Source organism: Tetrao urogallus, assembly GCF_951394365.1.
Source record: "Tetrao urogallus genome assembly, chromosome: 2".
Classification (NCBI taxonomy): domain Eukaryota; kingdom Metazoa; phylum Chordata; class Aves; order Galliformes; family Phasianidae; genus Tetrao; species Tetrao urogallus.
Genome location: NC_136814.1, coordinates 100,498,441 through 100,524,077, shown reverse-complemented (window position 1 = coordinate 100,524,077; position 25,637 = coordinate 100,498,441). Strand labels below are relative to the sequence as shown.

General features: G+C 46.2%; 1 protein-coding gene and 1 pseudogene across 2 annotated transcripts; one reads left to right on the top strand and one right to left on the bottom strand.

Annotated features, from left to right (window-relative positions):
- Positions 1-1,516: 1,516 nt before the first annotated feature.
- LOC306958797 (rho-related GTP-binding protein RhoC pseudogene) lies at positions 1,517-2,110 on the top strand (annotated as a pseudogene). Its single transcript has one exon. The product of its transcript is annotated as a rho-related GTP-binding protein RhoC pseudogene (transcript).
- A 13,438-nt stretch (positions 2,111-15,548) lies between these two features.
- On the bottom strand, positions 15,549-25,304 carry LOC306944110 (b(0,+)-type amino acid transporter 1-like; the record flags this gene model as incomplete). Its single annotated transcript, XM_079532551.1, has 8 exons — positions 25,240-25,304; positions 24,923-25,054; positions 23,216-23,966; positions 21,674-21,807; positions 18,931-19,060; positions 17,157-17,281; positions 16,672-16,759; positions 15,549-15,782 (listed from the first exon to the last, which is right to left on the bottom strand). The coding sequence occupies exons 3-8, from the start codon at positions 23,957-23,959 to the stop codon at positions 15,549-15,551; spliced, it is 1,455 nt and encodes a 484-aa protein (XP_079388677.1). The 5' UTR covers positions 23,960-23,966; positions 24,923-25,054; positions 25,240-25,304.
- Positions 25,305-25,637: the final 333 nt, after the last annotated feature.

Here is a 25,637-nt window from a genome sequence, read left to right as displayed (position 1 = left end):
TCAGTAGTTAAGTATCTGCATCGCCAGTAATGCCTCTGCTAACAGTTCTCTGTGCAGAGAGACCAAATTAATCCATCTCCGGTTCCCTTTGTTCTCAGTTTTCAGTGGATGCAAACACCTTGCAGTCTTTGTCTACCAGGGAAACTGAGAGAATATAGGAGAAATGACTTGTCCAATGCTCACAAGGTGTCAGGGAGCTCAGTTTCCTCTCTAGGGTCCAAGATAGTATCCGTAACGCTAGACAGTTCTTTCCCTTTAGACAATCCAGATGATATATCTCATTTTGCTGCTTTGGGGATGAGAAAACACTGGAAATGGCTGCCCAAGGGAGACTGTAGTCTCTCCTTCCTTGTCAGTATTCAAAACTCAACCCTGGTGGAGCACAATGATGGACCAGATCATCTCCAGAAATCCCACCTCATCCCTTTTTTGGTTCTGCGGTTCATTACTGTGGCATGCCTCAGCAGATCTGAAAGTCTGAGGGTCCTGAGGGTCTGGCTGACAGGACTCCTGGTCTCCTTCTCTTTTACTCTCTAGTACCATCAGCCCCAGCCCTTCAAAGCAGTTTGGCAAACTTGATACTGAAATGCTCACTCAGGATGAGTCTTTTGCAACGAGAATGAGGAAACTGCTAAAGCAAACATGCTATGGTGTGTCCGTGAATTGTGTAACTTCCACTTTGTTACCAGTAAAGTGAGATTCTTTAAAAAACAGTGTCATCGGGTTCTCTTTGCTGACTGGTTGGCCATATTAAGAAACATCAACCCATCCCTTTAAATGCAGTGTTCACTGTGACGGTATTTGAAGAGTGGCGGTAAGTTCTCTGTAGGGCAGAAACAGTGACCTAAGGAAGGTGAGCAGCAACAATATTTGAAGAAACCAGTCTCATTTGGAATATCAAGACAGAAGATTGATGCTGGAAATTACTGTCCTGTAAGTCTAAAACTTCTATCTCATGTAAAATATCCATGAATATATTAAGAGAGAGAACACTCCTTAACTCCCATATGACAGCTAATCTATGAGCAAAAGCAGCATGGACTTATGCAGGGTAGCTGTCACCATTGGTAGTAACCCACTCGCAGACAATGGCAGGAAAAATGTAGACAGCTTGCATAGATGTTCAGTGCAGTGTTCTGTGCTCCATTTCACTCACAAAATTAAAGCATTCAGTGTAGAAAATGAAATCTGTTATGGACTGAATATTGACCATAAATAATGCTTGAGAAGACAGAACAGAAATATAGGACACTGCAGGAATCTTGTGATGCCCGAACTTGGTTTACATATTCATTTTTGGATGTATAATAAAAATTGAAAGCAAAGTGCTCCTAGTGTCAGAAGATTCTAATGCTAGAAAAATGAAAAGGGCAAAAATCAGGAAACAAGGGTAAGGCAGAAGCATAGAAAGAAAAAAAGAAGGGGAAGAATTCCAAGCGAATGGGATTCCCTCTCCTCTGTTACAATCCACAAAAGAAGAATAACTCGTTTTGTACTTCATCTTTGTTTTGCAGGAATGGCTGCTGCTAGGAGAAAGCTTACAGTAGTTGGAGATGACTGCTCTGGTAAGACGTGCCTCCTCTTCGCTCTGCGTCGCAGTCAGCTCCCCACATTCTACGAGCCAACCCTGTTTGACACGTATGCCACTGACATAGAGGAAGATGGGAAGGAGATGAAGCTGTTTCTGTTTGACGTGTCAGGAAAAGATGAAGCCAGTTACCGAAATCTCCGCTCGGTGTTCTATGAGGACACCAACATTATTTTGATATGTTTCTCAGTGGACAGGCCTGACTCACAGCAAAACGTCCTTGACTTCTGGGTTCCAGAAATCAAACTGTTCTGCCCCACGGTTCCTATTATTTTGGTGGCTACCAAGATTGAACTGAGGGATGATGAAGCTATCAGGAAGAAATTAGCTGCTCAGGGCTATGAGCCAATTAACACTGTAGAAGGAAAAGCTTTAGCAGCCAGGATTGGGGCATATGCTTACCTGGAGTGTTCTGCCAGGACAAAAGAAGGTGTTGATACCGCCCTGCAGATAATTAGCCAATGTGCATTAAATGAGAAAAAGAGGAGAAAGAAGCGCCAAAGGTCCTGCCAAATTTTGTAAGAGGCACAAATATTATTTTGTTTTTAGTTTTCATTATGTGGAAGAGTGAGTAGATGTCTTTGATGCTGCTGTGTGGGTGCTGTAAGGGCTTTTGTGGTACAAGATGGAAAAAACATTTATGTGGATGGAAAGTCTGCTAAGTCTCTCACTTGAAAAGTTGGATTTGTTTCCTTCTCCAAAGCAGGCTGAAGAACACAATTCCAGGTTCGAGCTGAGCACAAGTCTTGAGAAATGGAAATGAACAAGCTACAGTTCTTCACAGAGTTGTCTTGGTCAAGGGACATATATGCAGACTGGGACAATCATGAGTGCATGGAGGTCAGTGAATCTAATCATGACTTCCTGGTAATCATGACTTCCTTTGGTGGCAAGCAGCTGTGCTGAAAAGGTTTACTAGTATGCACTCCCTTCTGTGCACTCCCTTCCATACACTTCTTTGAAGGACGCCCTTAGGGAATAGAATCACTGCACAGACGCTCACATACACATGTATCCAGTGTCTGCCCTGCTAATGGGAGTGGCTTTCTGACTGGCAGAGCAGGTCTAACTCTTCGCAGGATTCATTCACAGATCTGACCTGGCTTGGTTCCTTGAATGCATTAGGGATGCAATGTATTGTATAGGGTGCAAGGAAGGCAGTGCTATGTACTTCTTCAGGCACAGGTAAATAAGTTTACCCAAGGAAGTGGGGTAAAGCAGCCTGGCTCTGAGTTAAGATCCTTAACAGAATTCTTACCTTAAAATGAGAGAGGCAAAGAGACCTGACTTCAGTGTCTAAAATTCTTTAGAAATCTCCGTGGTTTGAGCGTATCTTAAATCTTCCTACCTTTCCTTAGCACTTGCAGGCTGAAGACATGAAGTAAAAGGAATGCTGACAGCTACACTCTCTGCTTTGCAAGTCATTGACAATTTGGAAAGAGACTAAAACATGCTGTCAACCTCAGCAGAGAATCTCAGGGAAGCACAGAGACGAGGCAAAAAGGAACGACTTCGGGTGCACCTCCATACTCTTCCCTTCCCGAAGGGAAGTCTTCCCGAAGCACTCTGCTGCCAGCCCAAGAAACTGATTTACAGACTGACATTAAAGGTGCAAGTGTGGGAGACAGAAGATAATGTAACTATGGGATTTGGAGGCAGATGCTGTAACAGGAAATGGACATAAAAATTTCAAAGGTAAACTCTGATAAAGGGAAAGGACTAATTGGGCATAACTGTTGTGAACTGGGAGAATGTGGAAGTGCAGTACTTTCTTTCGCTGACTTACCTAGTGGTGGTTTCATCACTCAGCAGCTTGTCTAAAGTTTCCCAGGGGAAAACAAGACTAAACACAAAATGTTACGCTGATTATGCAACCTGCAGCTGTACCCTTAGCAAACTAGTTTTCCCAGACCTGGTAAAATACACACTTCATATTTTAATTGCCCATTCTTCCCACCAACATTTGTCTATTGATGGTAACGTGGATAGAAATGCCAGACTTGGCCAGGTATTATTGAGTGGGTTGCTGCTACTTCTTAGTAGTAGGTTTGAGTAACAAATGATTTAAGGATGATGCTTTACATTTCCAAAGAATCTCTGAGCTCTATTCAACTTGAATTATGAATCCATCCCTTGGTGATAAAAAAGTGTTATTTCCATTTTCAAACTGAGAAACTTAAATTGTTGCCTAAAGTAAGTGTGAACCATCTACTACATGGAGTTCCTGTTTTTCTTGACTCATTTTCTTCACCTTTTCCCTTTTCCCTTCAGAGACAATTTTTCACCTCGATTTCTTCCCCTCTGTGTAATAATCCCCTGTATGCAACTTGATATTGTACACAAATTTAAAACCGTTTTCCCCTTCCTCCTTGGATGTGTGTTCTGTGCATAAGTGCTCTACAGATTCAGGCAATGACATACATTAGTGCATTTCAAAGAGCTGTGTTTATGTAGATAGGTTTAAATTGTTATTTCCATTTTATATGTGTGGGTGAGGAGGATTAGACTGCAGATAGGTGAAAGAACACAGGTGTTTCATATGCTTCTGATGTAGGGTATGGAGAAAGACCACTTTGCAAAGATGCTAAGCACTGAGCGCTCCCACTGCTTGGAAAGCACAACCACTTTGGTGAATCTGAAGTTACACTGCCTGCTGCTTAGTAGGATATGGGTCAGCGTATTGACTGGAATCTGTTTTCAATCCAAGAAAACAAGGAGTTTTTTCTTGCGGAGGGTGCTTTGCTCAAGAAAAGAGTAGCTGATCAATGGCCGTATGTCCAAGTGGAGGTGAGTCACAAGTGGTGTCCCTCTGGGGTCCATCTTGGATGGTGCCTTTCAGCACCTTTATCAGACCAAGGCAGTGGGATCGAGACTATCCTCCTTATGTTTGATGAAGACACCAAGCAGAGTGGTGCAGCTGATAAAACAGCAGGAAGGGATGGCATCCAGAGGGACCTGCACGGGTTTGAAAAGTGGGCCCGTGTGAACATAATGAGGTCAGAGCAATCCCAGGTCTGAGTACAGACTGAGAGAAGAACTCATTGAGAGCAGTGCTGAGGAGGAGGACGGGGGGGTTCTGGTGGATGAAGAGCTGGACACACACCAGCAGTGCTTCTGCAGCCCAGAAGGCCAGCGGTGTCCTGGGCTGCAACAAAAGAGGGGCAGCCAGCAGGGAGAGAGACAGGAGCATTTCCCTTTTCTCTGCCCTTGTGAGGCCCCGTCTGGAGTGCTGTGTCCAGGCCTGGGGCCCCCAGCACAAGGAAGGCATAGAGCTGTTGGAGCAGGTCCAGAGGAGGGCCATGACGGTGGTCGGAGGGCTGCAGTACTTCTTCTGTGAAGAAAGGTTGAGGGAGATGGGTTTGTTCAGCTTGAAGAAGAGAAGGCTTTGGGGAGATCTCGTGGCAGCCTTCCAGTACTTACAGGGAGCTTGTAACTGGAGGGAATGACTTTTTACGCTGCCAGATAGTTATAGGACAAGGGGGAATACTTTAACTAAAAGTGGAGAGATTTAGGTTAGAACATTAAGAAGAAATTCTTTGCTCAGAGGGTGATGAGGCACTGCCACTGCTGCCCAGAGGAGCTGTGGGTGCCCCATCCCTGGAAGTGTTCAAGGTCAGGGTGGGCCTTGGGCAGCCTGAGCTGGTGGGTGGCAATCTTGCCTGTAGCAGGGGGTTGGAACTGGATCATCTTTAAGGTCCCTTCCAACACAAGCCATTTAATGATTCTATGAAATTAACTGAATGTCCATATATCATTCAACAGGGCTATTTCAAAGATGAAATACTTTCTTCCCCACAACAGGTTAAGACATATGTCCAATTAAAACAGCAGGGTACATTTAAACTGTAATATGTGAGTAGGATGCTATGCACTGCAATTAAATGGGAGCTTATTTGCGATGTCAGTGAAACAATTACACAAATAAATGATAAGTCTTTCAAAAGAAAGAAGAAGAAGGAAGAAGGAAAGAGAAGGAAAGCATGAAACGAAGCAAAATGACACAGTACTAATAAGGCAATACGTGAGAGCAATTTTCCATTTCCAGTGCAAAGATAGCTTTTCTTTCACCTGCAGAGTGACATATTGAAAATAGACATGCACAGTGCACAGTGCAGGGCCTTGGGAAGAAGTCTGAAATAACGAGAAGCCTGCATGTTATCTCCTGTTGGTAGGCTGCTCATTGCTTGTTTCTGGAATGGACTGGAAGGAAGGCAATACGTCTTGCTTAGCAAGACCATTCTCTATTTAATATTAATTTCCTGTGTAAATATTAGGCCTTTCTAGTAGCCAATCTATCAGTTACCTGCTAATTCATCTATTTACTCAAAATTATAATGAACTGGGAAGCGTGCTATATTTTATGAAAACAGATTCTCGTAGGCTTCTGTCTCAGTTTTCTTCATAATAATGTTTTGCCACTTAATTGAATTCATTGCCTGAGACATACAGCATCTATTTTAAATAATTCATCAGCTTAGAGTGTTTCTACTCAATCACTCCCAGAATGACAGACTGAGACAAGAGCTGTACTTTGTCATTGTGTTTTGATGGAAATAAGGCGCTGGATTGTGGTATTCCCTCCAAGCAGCGTAGAGGAGCACATAAAAAGACAGAAGAACTGGTACTTTATTTGCCAGAACTAAATTGTAGGAATCATTAAGGCCTTAAATCCTCCTCGTTCAGCTTCATTGCTGCTCGTGGACACGTGCCTCACTGAAACTCCTTTTGCGCTGCTGATGTGGCAGTCAGCTGACATTGCAGTCTCACACCAAGGGTTCACACCAGTGAACCCTTTTTCAGTCCCACTGTTTTCAGCCTCTCGCTGCCCTTTATGCTGTAAGTGTAGCTGATTGATCCAATACTTCACAGTGGGGAGGGATGGAGGCAGGACTTGGTGGCCAAGAGGTATTCAGGACCTTACTCTTCTGCAGAGCTTGAACCCTGTGCTCAGTTCCCAAACAGATGCTGTCTGCCAGCTGCCTCCTGTGTCAGTGAGACCCCATTTGGGGTAACTGTCTGCACACCCCTGGGGCTGTGCCTGTTAGGACACAGACTGGTAGAGGCACGTCCGATCCGTGAATCACCACTGACTGGTTTCTGAGTAGTTCAGTGCAACTGGGAGCAACTCTGTTAGCTCAGGTGTGTCTGAGCCAGGCTGTCACAAGGCGGATGTGCCTCAGCACTAAGGGGGATTTAGCTGCCAGTCATCATCCAGATTCAAAAGAGAGTTTGCAAGCCTGAAGGCATTAAAAAGAACAATCTTCTCTCTTCAAATCCTTTCTCTCAGGCATCCGGGGTCTTTGCAGAGACTGTCTACCCTCGGCTCACACCCAGCTGCTCCCCAAGAAAGCATGTTGTTACAGCCTGCTGAACCCAGCAGCCCAGCAGAGGTGAGGCTCTGCAACTCTGTCCCAGGTCCAGTTGTCAGTGAGGCTGAGTGTGTTCTCCCATGGTCACAGACATGCATCATCAACACATATTTATATTTATATAGATCATAGAATCATAAAATCATTTGAGTTGGAAGGGACATTTAAAGGTCATCTAGTTCAACTCCCTGCAACGAGCAGGGACACCTACAGCTCCAGCTGTGCTCAGAGCCCCGTCCAGCCTGACCCTGAGTGTCTGCAGGGATGGGGCATCCACCAACTCTCTGAGCAACCTGTGCCAATGCTTCACCACCTTTACTGTAAAAAACTTTTTCTTCATATCCTGTCTAAATCTCCCCTCCTTTCGTTTGAAACCATTTCTCCTTGTCCTCTCACAACAGACCCCGCTGAAGAGTCTTTCTTTCTTACAGCCTCCCTTTACATACTGAAAGACCACTATCAGGTCTCCCCAGAGCCTTCTCCTCTCCAGGCTGAGCAGCCCCAGCTCTCTCAGGTTCCTCCCCATGCCATGCCACTGTGCTTGTGGGCTGAGCGATGCTCCCTCACCGCTATGGGAAGATACTGCAGGGTTTGCCTGCCACTGCCCAGTCCATCACTGACTTGTGCTTGCCACCACTTACCCCTGGAAGGAAATGAAATGTGGCTGTGTTTAAAGCCTTTGGCAGGAAGAGTCTACATAAACATTTATCAGCAGCCATATGGAGAAGAGCGAGCTAATAAAAATGCATCTTTCGGAAGGCTCTCTGACTACCAGTTTTCTGCAGGAGGGTAAATTTAAATTAATGTTGCACAGAAGCACTCCTCAGCTATTAAAAACGATGATGGGTCCAGGTACATTTCCAGTGACCTGCTGCTAACACGGTATATTCTGCATTGGTACTAAACTGCCAGCATTTGATAGTGCTCTGAAACATGAGAGAGGATGCTCAGACCTTTTTCTTTGCCCCTGTTCCACAGGAAAGAGCACTCAGGCTTCTTCCCACACAGCTGAGCTAAGTCCTACAAGAACTGGTCAGCCCCTGCCATGCCACACCAGTGCTCCAGCCTTCACAAGGTTCATGAGCACCCAGCCAAGGCCCAAGCAAAGGGCTCAGCAATGAGTGGCATTCAGCATCTCCAAACCATACTCATTATTTTCCTCTTCTACAAACCGGACACCTTGCTTGCCATCACCAGATAGACAAGGCTTTATAAGTAGACAGATATTGAAATGAACATCCTTGAAAAAAGAAAATATCGTGGAGTATGATGTTCACTCCTGGGTCCTGCTGCACTTACAGAGACCAGGGCATATGGAGACAGTCCGATGGAGAGCCATCCAGGTGACTGAGGAAACGAGCACCTCTCCTGTGAGGGGATGCTGGGACAGCTGAGACTGTCGGAGTTCATGGAGTGTTTGGACAGTGCTCTCAGACATCTCAGATTTGAATTTTGGGTGGTCCTGTGCAAAGACAGGAGTCGGATTTTATGATCCTTCAGGGAGTTTGCAAACGGGAGGAGGACCTGACAGTCTGATAGAGACAGAACAAGGGGGAATGGCTTTAAACCAAAAGAGGGGAGATTTAGGTTAGATGTTAGGAAAAAATATTTTACTCAGAGAGTGGTGAGGCAGTGGAAGAGGATGCCCAGGGGAGGTGTGGATGCCCCGTCCCTGGAGGGGCTCAAAGCCAGGTTGGGTGGGCCCTGGGCAGCCTAAGCTGGGTGGCAGCCAGCCCATGGCAGGGGCTGGAGCTTGATGATCTTTAAGGTCCCCTCCAACCCAGGCCATTCTTTTACCCTTATGGGTCCCTTCCAGGTCAGGATGTTCTATGAATCTGTGATTCTGTGATTTGATGGATCAAGAGATGAGATTACCAGCTCTTTTTGTTAGGTGTTTGCATAGCTCGTAACACGAGGGCTGAACATCCTGAGAAGAGAAGGAGGAGCTGCTGATGGTGGCAAGCTCTCGGTCTTGTACTGCTGGCTGTCCACAGCCCAAATGCTTTAAGACAAAAAGCAAGCAATCACGTCTGGTAAATTCTTCTGATGGGAGATCTTCCCAAATCTGTCAATGAAGGGGTTAACGCACTGCCAGCACCATGGGTGCTTCTCTGAGTGCCCACACACCTGATCTCAAGGCCCCCTGGGCAGTAGAAGAGCTCAGGGTCACTCCCTGCTCACTGTGGCTCACGAGGATCCTTCTGCCCAGAGCAGGACCTGATCCTGGCATTCAGCCTGCCCTGCTAACTAAGCTACAAATTAGCACCGTACATAAATGTTATTTATTTCTAATTAATTATTAAGGCAGTATGTAACAGCACTCGAGAAAGATCATATTGGTATGTATCTGGATGCAACACAACCCTCCCTAAATCATGCTAAAAGCTGATTTCCCTCCTGCTATACAGCAAATTATGTCAGGCTTAGTGCTGGTACATAAGGAGAAAATTTGTTACCCTTCTGGAAAATCAATAGGCTCTTGGCAAACTGGGTTGGGAGTATTAATCATCCTGAAGGCACCATCTGCCCATGTGCCAAGGCACAACAGGAGAGCCACAGCAGTGCCTGCAGGAGGGCAAAAAGCAGAGAGGACCTTCCCCACAGGGCAAGGGTGGGCTGAGGAGCCTGGAGCCAAAGCCAGGGAGCACGACTGGCTTGGCAGAGAGCATAGCTGAGGCTGAAGACCTGGAGATGCACTGAGGAGCAGCTGGTGCTGGGCAGCGTGGCCTGCTGGGCTGGAGCTGGCTCCTGGTCCTGGGGAAGGGACCCTCCGGCCGTTGCTTGTGGCTTCTGCGTCTCATCCGATGGGTCGGTGCCTCTCCCCAGACCCACCTGGCAGTCTCCGGAAAGCCCAGAGAGCCAGCTGGTGACAGCCAGGAGACAACAGCAGTGGCCAGCTTGTTCCTGCTCAATATTAATCAGCGCTTTGCTGAATCACAGACGTGGCTTTGTTTGTGGGATATCATCTGTGAGGTTCGGAAAGCAGCAGGAATTAATTCAGCTTGGGAGCGCTGGATGACTCAGATTGCTGTGAAAACACCCCAGAGCAGAAATGAGATGTAGGGTAAATTCACCCATGGGGTGGCTCTCAATGGACTTCAGCTGAGGATAAATTTAATTTGCAGAAGTGAAGAAAATTTTATTTATACTTTCTAAGTAGCATTTTAATATGAAATATTCAAATAGATAATCGAGAGACTCTTAATGGGTTGCATTTATTGAAAGAGGCTTTGATTTAAATTCCTCAACCTTGGAGTCCCAGGCACGTTTCTCTTCCCCAAACGAATTCCCAAGCTGGATTTTCCTACTGCGCTAATGTATGAAAATCTGATTTCTCTGAATAAACATAGAAGATGACGCGGCGCTGATATTAGGTTACGTGCAACCCACCCCGTGCTCTTGCTGGGGGGTGTCTGGAAAAGCAGGATGCAGCTGTCAGGAGTGCCTTGATGAGCCTGCAACAGCAGAGGGCTTCTGGTGCAGCTCCCAGGGATGGGTCCAAGTTATAAGAGCCCCTCGGGCTCCTCTGGCTGTGCTGTCTGGAAGAAAAGATTGAGGTGAAGGATTTAAAATGCTGAGCCATGCAGACTGCTGCTTCGGCTCTCAGTGCAGCGGTATTTCATTGCAATCAATAAACATTTCATCATAATTTCTGGCATAAAGCAGGGAGGCTGTAAGGAAAACAGGTTCCTTCCTCATCCCCTTCCTCTGCTTTCTGTAGGCTGTGGAGCATCATTATAGGTGAATGCATCAGGGCTTTGGTGTTTTAAGAGGGAGATGTGGAGTAGGGGCTGCAGGAGGGCAGCAGGCAGCGGTTCGGTCACATCCCCATAGGATACTGATGCTGGTGGCCAGGAGTCAGGGAAAGCCCAGCAGCAAAATCTCGAGGAGGATCTGGAAAAGTTCCTTCTTGAGGTCTCATGCTGGAAGTCACAGCTGGATCCCATTTGTTCCCCTCAGCCTGCTCAGGTTAAAGCTTTGTGCTTACAGTGTGGCAGATAACCATTGGGTTAGGGTTCCTTGTTTTGTGACTGTGGCTGTTCCTCTGCACCCAGCCAGGGATGCATCTGCCACCTTTTCAGAGAATCATAGTATCATAGAATCATAGAATTGCTTGGGTTGGAAGGGACCCCAAGTTCAAGTTTCAGCTCTCCTGCCACAGGCAGGGCCACAACCTCCAGATCTGGCACTAGCTCAGGTTGCCCAGAGCCCCATCCGACTTCATCCTGACCACCTCCAGGAACAGCCTCCACAGCCTCTCTGGGCAGCCTGTTCCAGTACCTCACCACTCTCTCTGTAAAGAACTTCTCCCTGGCATCCAAAACTTCCCCCTCAACTTCCCCATCCAACCTTTCCACTTTGGTTCTCATTAAACTCTTTTTCTCCTTCCATTGGGAGCCCCTCAGCTGAGGGCCGTGTAGGCTGCAGGACTGTCCCTGCTCTGATGGGCTTCTGTCTCTTCTACGGCTTGGTATTTCAGACCCAGGTTCACCTCTCTGCTCTGTTCTCATTTCCCTCTTCTCCTCCTTTTGATATTCATCAAACACCAGGAAAAACACCTGAGCTAAGCTAAGGCAGTCCACAAAATGCCAGCATGTCATCCTGCAGAGCATGAATCCCACCGCAGACAGGATGCTCAGCATCCCAGCAGGCAGCCTGGGTCCCAGGGCTGGAGGACATATCATATATGCATATGTATATGTACAATGCATCCTAACTCTGGAGCATTCACTGCTCAGAGTAGTAGCAAAGCACCAGCACCATTACCAGGTGCTTCTGTTCACCGTGCTTGTAGCCTTCCTGGGCCTTCCTGCAGTACGGCTCTGCTGCCAGTCCTGCTCTGCTGCCTGCCACAGGCACGGGGGGGAGAGGTGGGCGCTGCCGGGGACTCCATCAGATGTCTGCCACTGCCATCTGCTGGATTGCCTTCCTTCTACAAACACATCTGTACGGCTCCCAGCTGCCGGAACAACGCCCCGAGCCCCAGTGCCTTTTGCATTGCAAAGCTGAGGAAAGGTGGTTCTGTGCAAAGTAAGCTGAATGACGGAGGGGGAGCAGGCAGGGGGAGGAGGAGGAAGGCTGGGGCAGAGGAGAGGCATCTCGATGGGAAGTTGGAGGAGGCTGCCTGGGAGACAAGCCCGGCCTGGAGAGACGCTAGGAGAGATGCTCCAGCACTCTGTTCATCCTCGTGGCCATCCTCTGGGCCCTCTCAACAGTTCCACAGCCTGGACACAGTACTCAGATGGGGCCTCATGAGGGCAGAGTGGGACAATCTCGTCCCTCTCCCCGCTGCCTCCTCTCTGTTGGTGCAGCCCAGGATACCATTGGCCTTCCAGACGGCAAGAGCATCCTGCTGGCTCCTGTGCAGCTTTTCATCCACCAGAGCCCACAAGTCCTCCTCAGGACAGCTCTCAATTTTCTCAGCACCCAGCCTGTTTTTGTGCTTGGGACCTTGCATTTGGCCTTATTGAGCTTCATGAGGTTTGCACAGGCCCATCTTTCAGGCCTGCCAGGGTCGCTGTGAATGGCATCCCTTTATCCCTCCAGCACACTGACTGCACCAATCTGCTTGGTCTTGTCTACAAATTTGCTGAGGGCGAACTCCATCCCACTGTCTGTGTCACCAACAAAGAAGTTAAGTAGTGCCAGTGTCCATACTGAACGTTGAGAAACACTGATTGCAACTTGAGTGTGACCACTCAGTGGGTTATGCTCTAAAAGACAGGCCAGAATGCAAAAGCAGAAAAGTGATGCCTGAAGCATTCTTCACTCCGTCATTTCTGAGCTTCTGGGCATGCGTCTTTGCTGCTTAGGTGTTGTTCATGTCTGTTTATACATAGGTAATTCACACATACACGCCAAGACTTGTGCACACAGGAATGCTCTTTCCATCTACTTCTCCTTCTCCTGTTTCTCTGCTCACTCATTGTCATCTCACAGTACAACGACCGGAGTACAGCCCATGAAATTAAACAGTAGGAATTAATGGCCAACCTTTAGAAGAAAAAGGTGGTCGTTTATCTGTCACACACTCGAGCCATAGTTTTGCTGCTTGAAGGGCAAATTTGACATGGTTGCTCGATCCTCAGAACAGAGGGGCTGTTGCATTACCTTTGGTCTCACTGCTAGCTCATAAACCTAAGACCACCCATTTATTTTACAGCCCTGGGTCTCGATCCATTTTTAGCAAAAATCACTGCCTCGTACGGAATGAGTGGCATACACAAAGACCCTGCTGATATTCATCTAACTATTCAACAAAGTGTGAGATTGAGCTCCCTCCAAGCTGCTAAACTGACTCACCCCGATGCGCAGACTTATCACAGCCGGTCCAATGTCAGTACTAGCATCAGTTGTACAAAATCAGGGCTTGCCATCGCCTGTCACTGAGCCAGCTGAAGCTCTCAGAAGCGTGGAGCTACATTGCAAGCTAAGGCTAGCTTGACATCTGGCCAGTGGCTGGCAATGAGCGCTGCAGGAGTTGAGCCTGACTGATGTGACAGCATGTGCTCTTAGCAAATCTGTGGATGGCAATGAGTTACAGGGTGGCTGGCATGCCAAACAGCAGAACTTCAATCCAGAGGGAAACGGAGGGCAATGCTGACACTCTTGTTTTCCTCAGAGCTCAGGAAGGAAAGGGCTAAGCAGTCCCAGGGACCTGGAGCTCCTGGGCAGGCCACCACGATCTCACAGCGTACACACAGATGAAGCCACAGGGCTCTGCCTGGCATCTCGTTTGTCTCAGGCTGTACTATTGAACAGTAGGGATGCGCTGCCTCTTTCTGACACTTCTATTGTAAATATCCAGCGAAGGAAAAAGAAATCCTGATTTGCATACGCTGGGATCGAAGTAAATAAGCAAACATTTTGGAAAGTGAGTGTACATACGCATAGCCACCCACGCATACATTGAAACCTCCCATCCAAGGAGAGATGAGCCTGATGTTGGTTGTTTATGTTCGTGCAGTAAGAATTCTATGGGGTGAAAAACAGAATCAACCACATCAACTCACTTCATTTCAATGTCCATTTTATTGTAATCAATTTGCTGTTTGTGAGCTTTCAGCATCTCGTTTTGGCACTAAGCACCCGTGCTTGTAAACACTAGGTAACATAAATAAAATCTTATTACAGTAGTATCTACAGAAAATGAACTTGGTGCAAAATATGATACCTGCATCTTCTCAGCTTCCCTGCATCCTTACACAATCCAGTAATATATAAAGGCTGTCTATCCAAAGTGCTGAATCTTCTCTTCAGTATTTGCACAGAGAGAAAGGATGGGTGAAATGATGTTTGACTGGACCTTGGGAGAAACATTCACATCTCCTGAGCGACCTTGAGGAAGCCACCCAATCCATCCTTTGATCTGTTCATCACCTGCAGGATGCTACGCATCTACAATACACAACAGTGGCAATCGCTCCTCTCCCACAAGAACTCCATGCAGACAAGACAACCCTAATTTTACTGAAGTGTGCAATGATAACTGGCCAAACCCATGTATCTTGTATATATCTAAGCTTTACCTAAGCCTTAAAATTCCTACTTTTTTGGATATGGACTGTGGATTCTCAACAAAGCATAGCCCCATGCCATAGGTTCCATAAAAAAACCCTAAGAAACAGAAATTATTTCCAAAAGGGTGATAACTGCCAGCTATCACTGTGCCTATGCTTGGACAAAAAGACTTCCTGCATCTGTGCAGCTGCTGTGTCACCACTCGGGAGGAGGAGTGACACTGCAGAGTGAGATTGCAATCAGTTGCACCGCTCTGAGACAGCTGGAGGATCGAGTGACCCTCTTCCAGGAATGGAGTGTTAAGTACAGGTCTGCAGAACAAACACTGACAGAAAGGTGACCTCAATAATATTCGGTATTTTGAGAGACAACAAGACATTTTAGGGGCAAACACTCGGACCTTTTTAGGCTATTAGTTTCCTCAACTAATAGAGGGAACTGGAATAGTGTTTTTGAGCACTTCCCATCTCATGTCAGAGGTCTTTCTATGGCACATGTAGGGTGATTTAGTTTGAAATGTGGTGCGAGTATGTTCTGAGACAGAGAAAGGACTGTTGTGACTGCGCACCTGAGGTTGGAAGGAACAAGGGAAAGCCACACTCCCAGAGATGATACCTGAGCAGACAGGGATGTTTTGCTGTGAGCATGTGTGCCCATGATTTCTTTACTGGAGAAGCAGCATGGTCGCAGGGGGCAGAGCTAGGTGGAAATAGTGAAGGGCACTGCCAAGTTTGGCTTAAGGTCACAGCCTGCTGTGGGATTAATACTTCACTGTCAGTCTTCTATTGCCTTACGGCTTGAAATACGAGAGCTAAAATTTAGATCTGCTCAGGATGGACAGCTGAAAAACACACATTTCTTTGGGAAATCTGCTGAGTGAAAGCTGAAAATGAGAAAAACAAATGCCCCAAATTCTAAGGAATTGTGAGAAGTCCTGGCTCCAGTCCCTCCCAGCTGAAACCTTTCGGTGACACTTTAATTCTATTCATTCTCCCTTCCAGAATACTATTTTCTGAACCTTGAAAACCAAAGTGTTGCAATAAGTGAGGAAGGACCAGGAGGATGTTAACTCAGTTCACATCGCTAGAGGTCGGAGCAACTTCCAGGAACAGCTGGAGATGCAAAGTGACCCTCTGTAAGAAGCGGGGCTGGCACTTGAAGCGAACCAGGGGGAAGTAAAGGACAACACCGCTAAAAACGAACAGGGCTATGTAGAGAATCTCAATCTGGGGTTGGTCGATGATTGGAGCTAACACCAGGTACACGGCTGCCATCAGCACAACTATGGGGATGACAATGGGGACCTGTGAAAACAGAACGTAAAGACAGCCCTGAATCTTGTGCAGAAAGCTTTTTAGATGAACAACTGCCGCAGCCTGATGTATTATCCAGAAATCACAGTTAATCCAGGCTTCCTGTTTCCCAGATCACTCCTCCTCTAAGGCTGAACAGCCCTTCAAGAGCCACACCACGTGCCATAACCCCTGGTCTTCCCTGCCCTCCCAGACCTGAAGATGCAGACAGCTGTTTTAGTTCCAGATCTGCCCTTGCTCTCCAGACTACTTTGCATCCAAAACCTGAGCAATAGACAACACCCACATCGATGTGCCCAGATTGAATCTTAGCACCCTGGAGCCAAAAGGTTTCTTGAAGTGTTCATAGACAGGTGGACAAGGAACCTCAGAGACGATTAAATAGAACTATAGAATCGCCTGCTGCCTGGAGGAACACCATGAAACCCAAGAGGAAGCCTCAGCTCACTCATGGCATCAGGAGAAAAAGCAGATAACTCCCGATTTCTTTCCACTGAACTAATTAGTGGGGAGCAAACCTCTCCCCTGGCCATGACAGAGGACTTGGGCTGTTCCGGCCAGCCTTTTTTCTCTTAGGGCAGGCTCTCTTAGCTGGGCCATCTAGTCCAACCATCAGCCCCCCACCACCAATGCCCACTAACCACGTCCCTCAGTGCCACATCGACCCTTTTCTTGAATGTCTCCAGGGATGGTGGCTCCATCGCTTCCCCAGGCAGCCTGAGCCAGTGCACATTATGGGATAGAACATGCAATTAAAAAAGGAAAATCACGCCAAATCTGTAAGCAACAAACCCCAGCGCTTTCTCATTCCTCAGAAAGCTATCTTATTCGTTTGGATGGTCAAGGAAAAGGGCTAGGGGGCTCTATGTTATTACTTCACCTTGTAAGATCTTGGCAGGTCTGGTTTCTTGATTTTTAAATACAGGAGACCAGAAATAGTCATGCCATAGAAAAACCATGCTATAAAACTGGAAAAAAAAAAACAACATTAAATTTGGGATGAGATCAGTCAACAACGTCAGTCCTGCTTTGCATGTCCCAAGTACACATCTTCAATTAAAAAGGATAATATTGATATAAATTTAGTCGTTCTTGCATTTGTTTCTTTTCCAGCACAAATAATGAAAACCTCAGAATGGTCTGAATATGACAGATTCATTTCAATATGAGGATGAATCACAGCCAGTTAAGTATTCATTCAAAAGCGTTCACGCGTTGCAGAGATCCTGGTTTATAAGATCTTTCTTCTCTCCTCCTCCCTCGTCAGCATCGGTCAAGAAGCAATAAGTCATGTTCAAATAAGTATTAAAAGAAAATACTTTCACCCAGCACTGCAGGGGGTGCAAAGAGAAAGGCCGTGCTCACCTGAAATAGGTCACAATGCTGGTGAAGTTTCCTGAGATTATCATTATTAAAGACATTGCAGAGGTGAACAGCAGCGCAGGAGAAGGCGTGAGGCATCGCACGTGGGCCATGGACAAGATGTCAGGCTGCAAGCCAAAGCAGAACACTCGTCGTCATGTCGTTGTCATGTTGTGGATGTGGGGATTGTTGCTCATCCCCGCAGCCGCTGGGGGCAGTTCTGCCTGCAGCCACATCCACTCCGGCTCATCAAATAAGCACCATGATCTAAAAGCTGTTCAGCTGTGAGGAATGTAAACATGAACCCTCCCAGCAAGGACATTTTGAGTCTCTCTGATTTCACAACAGATTTGCTGGGTTTAGGCAGACAAGATGAGGTCTTCAAGCTACCAATGTGACAGATGAAGGCTGAGTCAAATCAGAGCTTTCCTGACCATCACCAGAAAAGCAGCCTGGCCTTCTCACAGTCCCACTCTCCTGCCCTCTGTCACATTGCTCTGAGACCTTTCCTGGTCCAGCTGGAAAACAGGATGACCATTTCCAACTTGCAACCAATGCAAGGGAAGATTGGTTCCAGAATATGGAGAGAATGGTAGGCTTCTTTACTTCTTGGTTCATTGGGAATGTTTAATAGAAAGTTTGTTGATTTTTTCCAATTTTTATTCTTATTTTACTTTTACTATCATTTAGTAAATCATTTACTATCATTTACTTTTACTTTTACAAGTTGTTCTGCTAGGCTCAGTCTGAGAAAAAGACTGAGCAAGAGGTCAGCTCTTAAGTCCAATATGGTGAAACTCAGACTGTGAACTGCTCAGCACAGAGCTTGCCACAATAACAGATGCTGTCATAGAATCACAGAATACTTAAGGTTGGGAAAAACTACTAAGATCATCCAGTCCAACTGCCCACCCAGCACCAGTATGACCCACAAAACCATGTCCCTAAACACTGCTATCTGTTTCTTGAACACCTCCAGGGACAGAGACTCCTCCACCTCCCTGGGCAGCCTGTGCCAACGCATCACCACTCCTTCTGAGAATAAATGTTCCCTAATACCCAACCTGAACCTTTCCTGGCACAATTTGAGGCCATTCCATCTTGACCTATAGCTGTTACCTGGGAGGAGAGACCGAACCCCACTTCACCACAGCCTCCTTTCAGGGAGTTATGGAGAGCCATAAGGTCTCCCCTGAGCCTCCTCTTCTCCTGACTGAACAATTCCAGAGAGCGTCACCACTAAAGGAAGACACCAATTCAGTCACCTCCACCAACCTTGTCATTTATGTACATGGAATATTCCCTGCAGTGCCAAAGGAGCGGAGCTGATGCAGAGTGCTATACTTTCCCTCTGAGTAGAAATGCTGGATGGTGTGGGGAGGGAGAAGCAAAGCAGCAGCAAGCTCCATGAGGAACACAACACATCTCAAAGCAGAGGAGGTTGAATGCAGTGCAGCTCAAGTGCCAAAAGTGGAGCCAACTTCCAGATGTAGCAGAAGCATCCAGACGTGTGTATATGTGCACCTCATATGTTGTACACATGTGTTTGTGTATGTGTGCACCTACTGGGAACATAGCTCAACCTCACTTTCAGCTGGACCTGGGCTGTGGGGCTGTGTCAGCCTGGCCACTGTCAGGCCAATGGATTCAGCCCTGCCTAACAAGACTATTTAAAAAACAAATCTAGGGAAGCCCCGAACATCAGTGTCACCTTGCAATTGCTGTGAAGAATATAAAGTTGCTCAAAGCAAACCAGATCTCCTTTTTGATTTCTTACCATATGACCTTCCCTTGCAGCGATGTAGCACACGCGGCCTCCACTAAAGAACGTGCCATTGGATGAGCCAAACGTAGACAGTGCCACTGACAGGGAGATGATCCATGCCCAGTTACCCAGGACTTTGTTCCTGAGGTGAGAAAGAATTTATGGCACAACATCCAGCTCGTGAGTGTACCGAATATTCATCCTAGAACCCAACAGCTCTCTTTACTCCATTATTCTCATTGAACGTTTTTTTCCAAGCTTTTCTACTGATTGAAAGCCTTCTCCTCACTCCCATAGTATTTAGTTGCTAGGATCTTTGTCTTGCCCAGAACAAGCTTTTCTTCCTGCCTGGTATATTTCCACCTAAATCTGTCCACACCGTAATGGTGGACACACAAAACTCACTGTTTTATGCGCATTTATGTTGCATGACTCCAGCAGATACTGCATTTACAGCCAACAGTATAAGAATGGAAAATGCAGAAAGACTGTTATCACCATTAGAATTGTGTGGCATGAAGCCATCCGTACGCCTTTTCAGTATCACTTATCCCAAATATTCGAAAATCAACAGCTGGGCTTCCCAAAACTATGGCAGTTGCTCCCGTGCCACAGTAACTTCACATTTACAAGTTTATAGTTAATAGTTTACACATACAGTTTAGAAGTTTACTGTCCAGGTTACAGGCCTTCTGGATTTGGGTTATTAAGCCATTTGCCACAGTCAGAACTGAACATTTCCTTGTCTCGAAATGATGGAATCTGAGCACCTCTTACGATCGCAGGACTCCATCTCCTCAAGTCAGCAGTGTTTCTCCCTAGCAATCTTCTTTGTTTGAACAGGTTACAAAGCCTCACTAAACCGCCTCATGAGCCTTCTCTGCACTTCCTTTCTCACCACTCCCAATTAACACCTAATTTGTGAGCCCCCTCCTTTTTGACGCATCTTCTTTTCCTTCCTGATTCATCTTTTCACCCCAAAAGTGAGCTCAGGAGATTCAACAAATCCAAGTGCAAAGTCTTGCACCCATGTCGAGGCAACCTCCACTACCAATACAAACTGAGAGATTAAAGGATTGAGAGCAGCCCTGCTGAAAAAGACCTGGGGGTACTGGTGGATAGGAAGCTGGACATGAGCCCTCACAGCACAGAAAGCAAACTGTATCCTGGGCTGCATCCAAAGAAGCGTGGCCAACAGATCCTACCCCTCTACTCTGCACTGGTGAGGTCTCTCCTGAAATACTGCATCCAGATGTGGAGTCCTCAGTATACAAAAGACATAGACCTGCTGGAGCACATCCAGAGGAGGGCCACAGTGATCCGAGGGATGGAACATCTCTCCTATGAGAACAGGCTGAGAGTTAGGGCTGTTCAACCTGGAGAAGTTTCTGAGGTCACCTGATAGCAGCCTTTCATTATCTAAAGGGCAGCTACAAGGAAGAAGGGGACAGACTCTTTAGTAGGGTCTGTGGTCACAGGACTAAGGAAAATGGTTTCAAGCTTAAAGAAGGTAGATTTATGTTGTATATAAGGAAAAATCTTTTACAGTGAGGGTGATGAGGCACTGGAACAGATTGCCCAGAGATGTGGTTGATGCCCCATCCTTGGAGATGTTCAGGATCAGACTGGACCAGCCTCTGAGCAACCTGTTCTAGCTGTGAATGTCCCTGTTAATTGCAGGGGAGTTGGACTAGATGGCCTTTAAAGGCTCCTTCCAACTCTAAGGATTCTGTGATGCTTATGGAGGAATAAATGCACTTAAGTGCGATGTGTCCTTCTCTGGCTTCTTTATGCCTCTCATTTCCCTCCTTAATGGCCGAAATGGCTGCACCTCCTGTCACCAACCACAGGGAGCACACCCTCCTCAGCCCATGGCCATCCACCTGTCCTCAGGGCTTCGGGGTGCTGCTGAGATTCCTGATTGCTACTTCAGTGCTTCTCCTTAGTTGTGTTTTTGGGGTGAAAAGATGAATCAGGAAGGAAAAGGGGATATGTCAAAAAGGAGGGAGCTTACAGATTAGTTGTTAATTGGGAGTGGTAAGAAAGGAAGTGCAGAGAAAGTTCATGAGGCTGCAGTTTAGTGAGGCTTTGTAACCTCTTCAAACAAAGCACCAGACCTTTAAAAGTCTTTGTAATTACATGAAATGCTGTTAGAGAACATACCTAGCAAGAGCTCGTTTAGATCTTCAAGCTGAAGGTGTTGTGAAATGCACACAGCGGCAAAGCTGCTGCTGACTTTTTAGGGAGAGAATGAGCAGCAGCATAATCTCTGGATATAATGTGTCATGTTTTCTGCCAGACAACTCACTGGGGAGATCATGGATTCTGTGTCTTAGAAATACTCAGGCTGAAGTTGGGTGTTCTGGTGGAAGAGCACCTGGTTCTAAGCCATCGCTGCCTATATTTCTCACGAAGGTCCTTTCCTTCCTATCCTAAAATCCTCGGTGCTCAATACCACCAAACTGATTCTGTGGAACAGCTCAGGCTGATGGAAGGTGCAAATAGTTTGTAAGCAGATGGGGAAACTGAACCAACGCGCTTTTGTCTCACCCCCAAATCACCGCCACTGCATTTGTGGGGCAGCACGCTGTCCTCTCCACTCCTCTGCAAAACATAGGATATATGTATGGATATATATCTGGATATGTATCTGAGCTGGGCTTACGTGAGAACAGCACCTAAATCTCCCAATATTCAGGGGAGAACCTGTGTTTTGCTAGACCACATGGGCTGTGTTACCACAGGCAGAGCTCACCCCCAAGTGACAGCCACAGCTCCTGAAGTCAGCAGCTCAGATGGAGCCATGGCCGCAAAGTAGCTGATGTTTACCAGCAAATACAGGCATGTAACCAAAGGAATAGCAATCATCACAGCTCTGGGAAGGGTCACCTGAGAAAGGGATGACAAGAGTGTTAGATGCAGCATGTTTACGCTGTTGTTTTGTCTTTGCTACTGCCCACATTGAACTGAAACACATTTGCTCACAATACTTTTCCCAGACTTATACCCAGATCCATAAGGAAGTTTTTACACCATTCTCCCGTACTATTAGGCTGTACATTTCAAAAGCTGTTCCTCAAAATAAAACAAATCATATTCAAAACATTTTGCTTTATAGATGCCCAAGAAGTCTGTTGCACACTTGCTGATTATTTTCATATTGGTTTATTTGCTGCGTATGGCTCCTGATGTGCTGCATCTCTGCACGAACATCCGATGGAAATGGGTGAAAAAACAGTGTGTGCTGCATCCTGTGTAACAGCACAAGGGAAATCTGCTCCAGGAAGGAATTATTTTGTTCTTAATGACAGAATACCACCTGTGTGCCCACAGACTACTTTAAGCTGCATCAAAATCAGTAACTACTGCTTCGTGCAATTGAAAGAACGAGAAAAGAACACCTAGTAGTCATCTCAGAGCCATTTTCTATTTAAAAAACATGAGATATCCACTTTTGTATTCCCCACTCTTACTGCAGGACAAGATAAGGCAATTCCTTATGTTGTTACCTCCACCCTGTCCGGGTCTGAAAATCAGTACACACAGTCCTGTGGGAGAGAGTGCCACGTGATTCTAGGATCTTTGCTTCCATTTAGATTAATATTCAACTGTGCATTTCCATTTAAACTGTAAAATCTTGCACACTGCACTGGCAGAAAGTGCAAGGTATCCATGCTGTGCTCACACAGCTTGACGGTGCTGTGGTGTCCCATCTGTGATCTGTACAGCACAGGGAGGGCTGATGTGAGATGCGAGTGAGCTACTTCAGTGCCTACAGCATGGACCAAACAATGCCTAGAAAATAGATGATAGTAAGACAAGGGTTGTACAGAGGCTTAGATTCCCTTATCAGTGAGGCTCAGCCTGCTCTGGTTCCCCTCCATGCAGTGAGGAGGGACAAGTGTTTTTCTGAAGCACGCATTACAGATTAGATCTTTTGAGGAATAGGTGGTATTGAGAAACCGTTAGCAGTAGGGTGGCTGCAGCACTTTTCTGCATAAATCTGGATATCTGGTGTGAGATGCTCTGAACTCTGAGGAAACTTCAACACTCAACCACCTAGAAGCTCTTTCTCCAGCCACTGAGATCTGGTAGCGCTTTCTTCTGGGTAGGCTGCTCTTTTCCTTTGAGCCTCATTTTCGTTTGTCCTGTCACGTTTCCGGACACATCCATAGGTGTCCTGCCCCACTACAACAGCAACAACAAAACAGCTGTTTTTCCCTGATGCCCTATCCTTCAGTTACCCACAGCAGCAAATTTGCATAACCACTGGGCAAATACAACGCAGCTCACTCACCTCAGGGTTCTTCAGTTCCTCAGTTACGTAGTTCAGGTTGTTCCAGCCGTCGTAGGACCAGAGCCCCTGATAAAATGCCACTCCGATCGTCCCAATACCTGCATTTGTGCCTTGAAAAGCGTTCTGAAAGCTCTGAGTCTGCCCGTTGGCAAGCAGCACCAATCCGCCCACCACAATCACCAGCAAAGCCAAGAGTTTGGCAGCTGTAAAAACATTCATAACAGACATCGCCAGCCTCACGTTGAGGCAGTTGATGATGGTTAGGACCAGGATGCAGGCAGCAGCTGTACATTTGATGACAACCTGCGGGGATGAGCATCCTTGGTAGAACGGCGCGACGGCGTATTCGGCAAAGCTCAGACAGACAGCTGCCAACCCAGCTGGTCTCACCAGGATGACAGAAGTGTAGGCGAAAAGAAAAGCAGGAAAGGAACCAAAGATCCTCAAGATGTAAATATATTCGCCTCCAGACTCTTTGATCACGGTTCCAAGCTCAGCGTAAGACAGGGCTCCGAACATGGCCAGCAGACCACACGCTGCCCACATGAGCAGGCTGCTGGCGGGGCTCCCCATGTGATGCAGCACCCACTCAGGGGACATAAAGATTCCCGAGCCTATCATGGTGCCTGCAATTAATGACACTCCGCTAATCAGGCCGACCTCTTGTTTCAGCCTTAATTTCTCCCTTCCTTCACTCGGATCTGCGGATGAATGAGGCGAATCTGATGTCTGCCTTCTCCTCATTGTGGACCTGTTAGGAGATGTTCCTTCAGAGGCAATACGGAATAAGACTGAGTCATTTGAATAAGAACCACCTAAGGTCTTGAAGGTTAAGTTAATAATTATAAGAGTCACACTGTTAAGAAATGGACATGCTCTTCCCCTGTTTTGCATTCTTCCATTCCCTGTCTTCTCTTGCTAATTTATAATTGTTCAGATCCTGCCAAGTTTGATTATCTTTGACTGTCATTACAATAATGGCAATGGATTGTGCTTAGCACAGTACCTTACCTGATTGTGCCCCTGGTCACATCTTTGAATTACGCTTCTAATGGCACCTGAAGCAGACTTAAGATAAGAAAAATCCCCATGCAAATCTGTACTTTATTCTTTGCCTTAAAGTCAAAGATCAAGCATCTGCTTTAGTGCTGAATTATATTTTCACTCCCCACTATAAAGGGATCAAACCAGCCTGTCAACCAGCCCTGCTCAACAAGGAATATTTCCAGTTCCTTCACCAAAGACGCAGAAGCGTTCTGCTAAAAACAGCCCAGGTTCTGCTTTCTTGTGGAACAGTGGGGGGAAATTCTGGCTTTTTCAAATTTTGGGAGGCACAGGAGGAGAAGAGTGAAGAGGCAACAAATGCATTTTATGGGCCCTTTTTGTCAGCGTCTGTGAGGTACGCAGATTCATAGCAGACCGCAGTGTTCACAGGATGCTGTCACTGCTCTTCATATACACTGAAATGCACACAGTGAGTAGAAATGCAGAGGCACACGCTTTTGGCAGTGCCTCTACTTCCTACTGATCTAACAAAATTCAGGATTTGGGGAGGCCTCTGCAGGGAATCAGAAGATTGTTACAATGCATGAGGGTGCATTTTGTGATCTGTGATACGTGTGAAGCACTGAGAAGGGGATGGCTGCACAGATTTCTTTCGACATAAAGTAAACTTTACCGACTGCAACTGTGAAGGAGGAGACATACTGTCCCTGGTGGTCTCTGTCAGCCTTCTGCTGTGATGAATACCAGAAAACAGGGTTGGGACCTTCCTCAGGACTTCCTAGACACGGCAGACCTTGATTCTTTAAAACAATCTGTCCTCCTGAACCATTTGAGCTAAAAAAAAAAAAAAGCATGAATATAAACAATTATTGTTATTTCTAATTTCTTCTCTTTCCCTGTTTTGTTTTTTATTATTTTAAATTATCTTCTTAGCTTTTCTATGGATGAGTCTTGAGCTCTTAGCAAAATTCTTAGCACCCATAAGAAAAAGAAGGTAAACAAGTTGTCCAGTTTCTCACGGTAAAGCAAATAAAGCATAACAGATTTTAACATCAAGTTTTAGTTTCTTCAAAGATGGATAAAAAAAGAGATCTCATTTAAAAGTATAAATCTTATTACCAGACGAAGGAGATCATTAGAAAAGCTTTTCCTTTTGGTAAGGTGTGCTGGGAGTCGTTCCTGACACTAACTGCCATGTCCCAGCCATTAAGAGAGAGAGCAACGACCAGACTTGCAAATCCCCTCGGTTAGATTAAGGTGAAATGACGTTCAAGGTCCAAACACGGTCATCAATTTTAATGAGGATTCCTGTAATACAATTACGAGTATCGGCACTCTTACAATTATGTCTAAGCTGTTCTGCTAACCTATGTGACACTATAGGAAATCGAAATAAGCTTTGTGTTACTTAGCAACT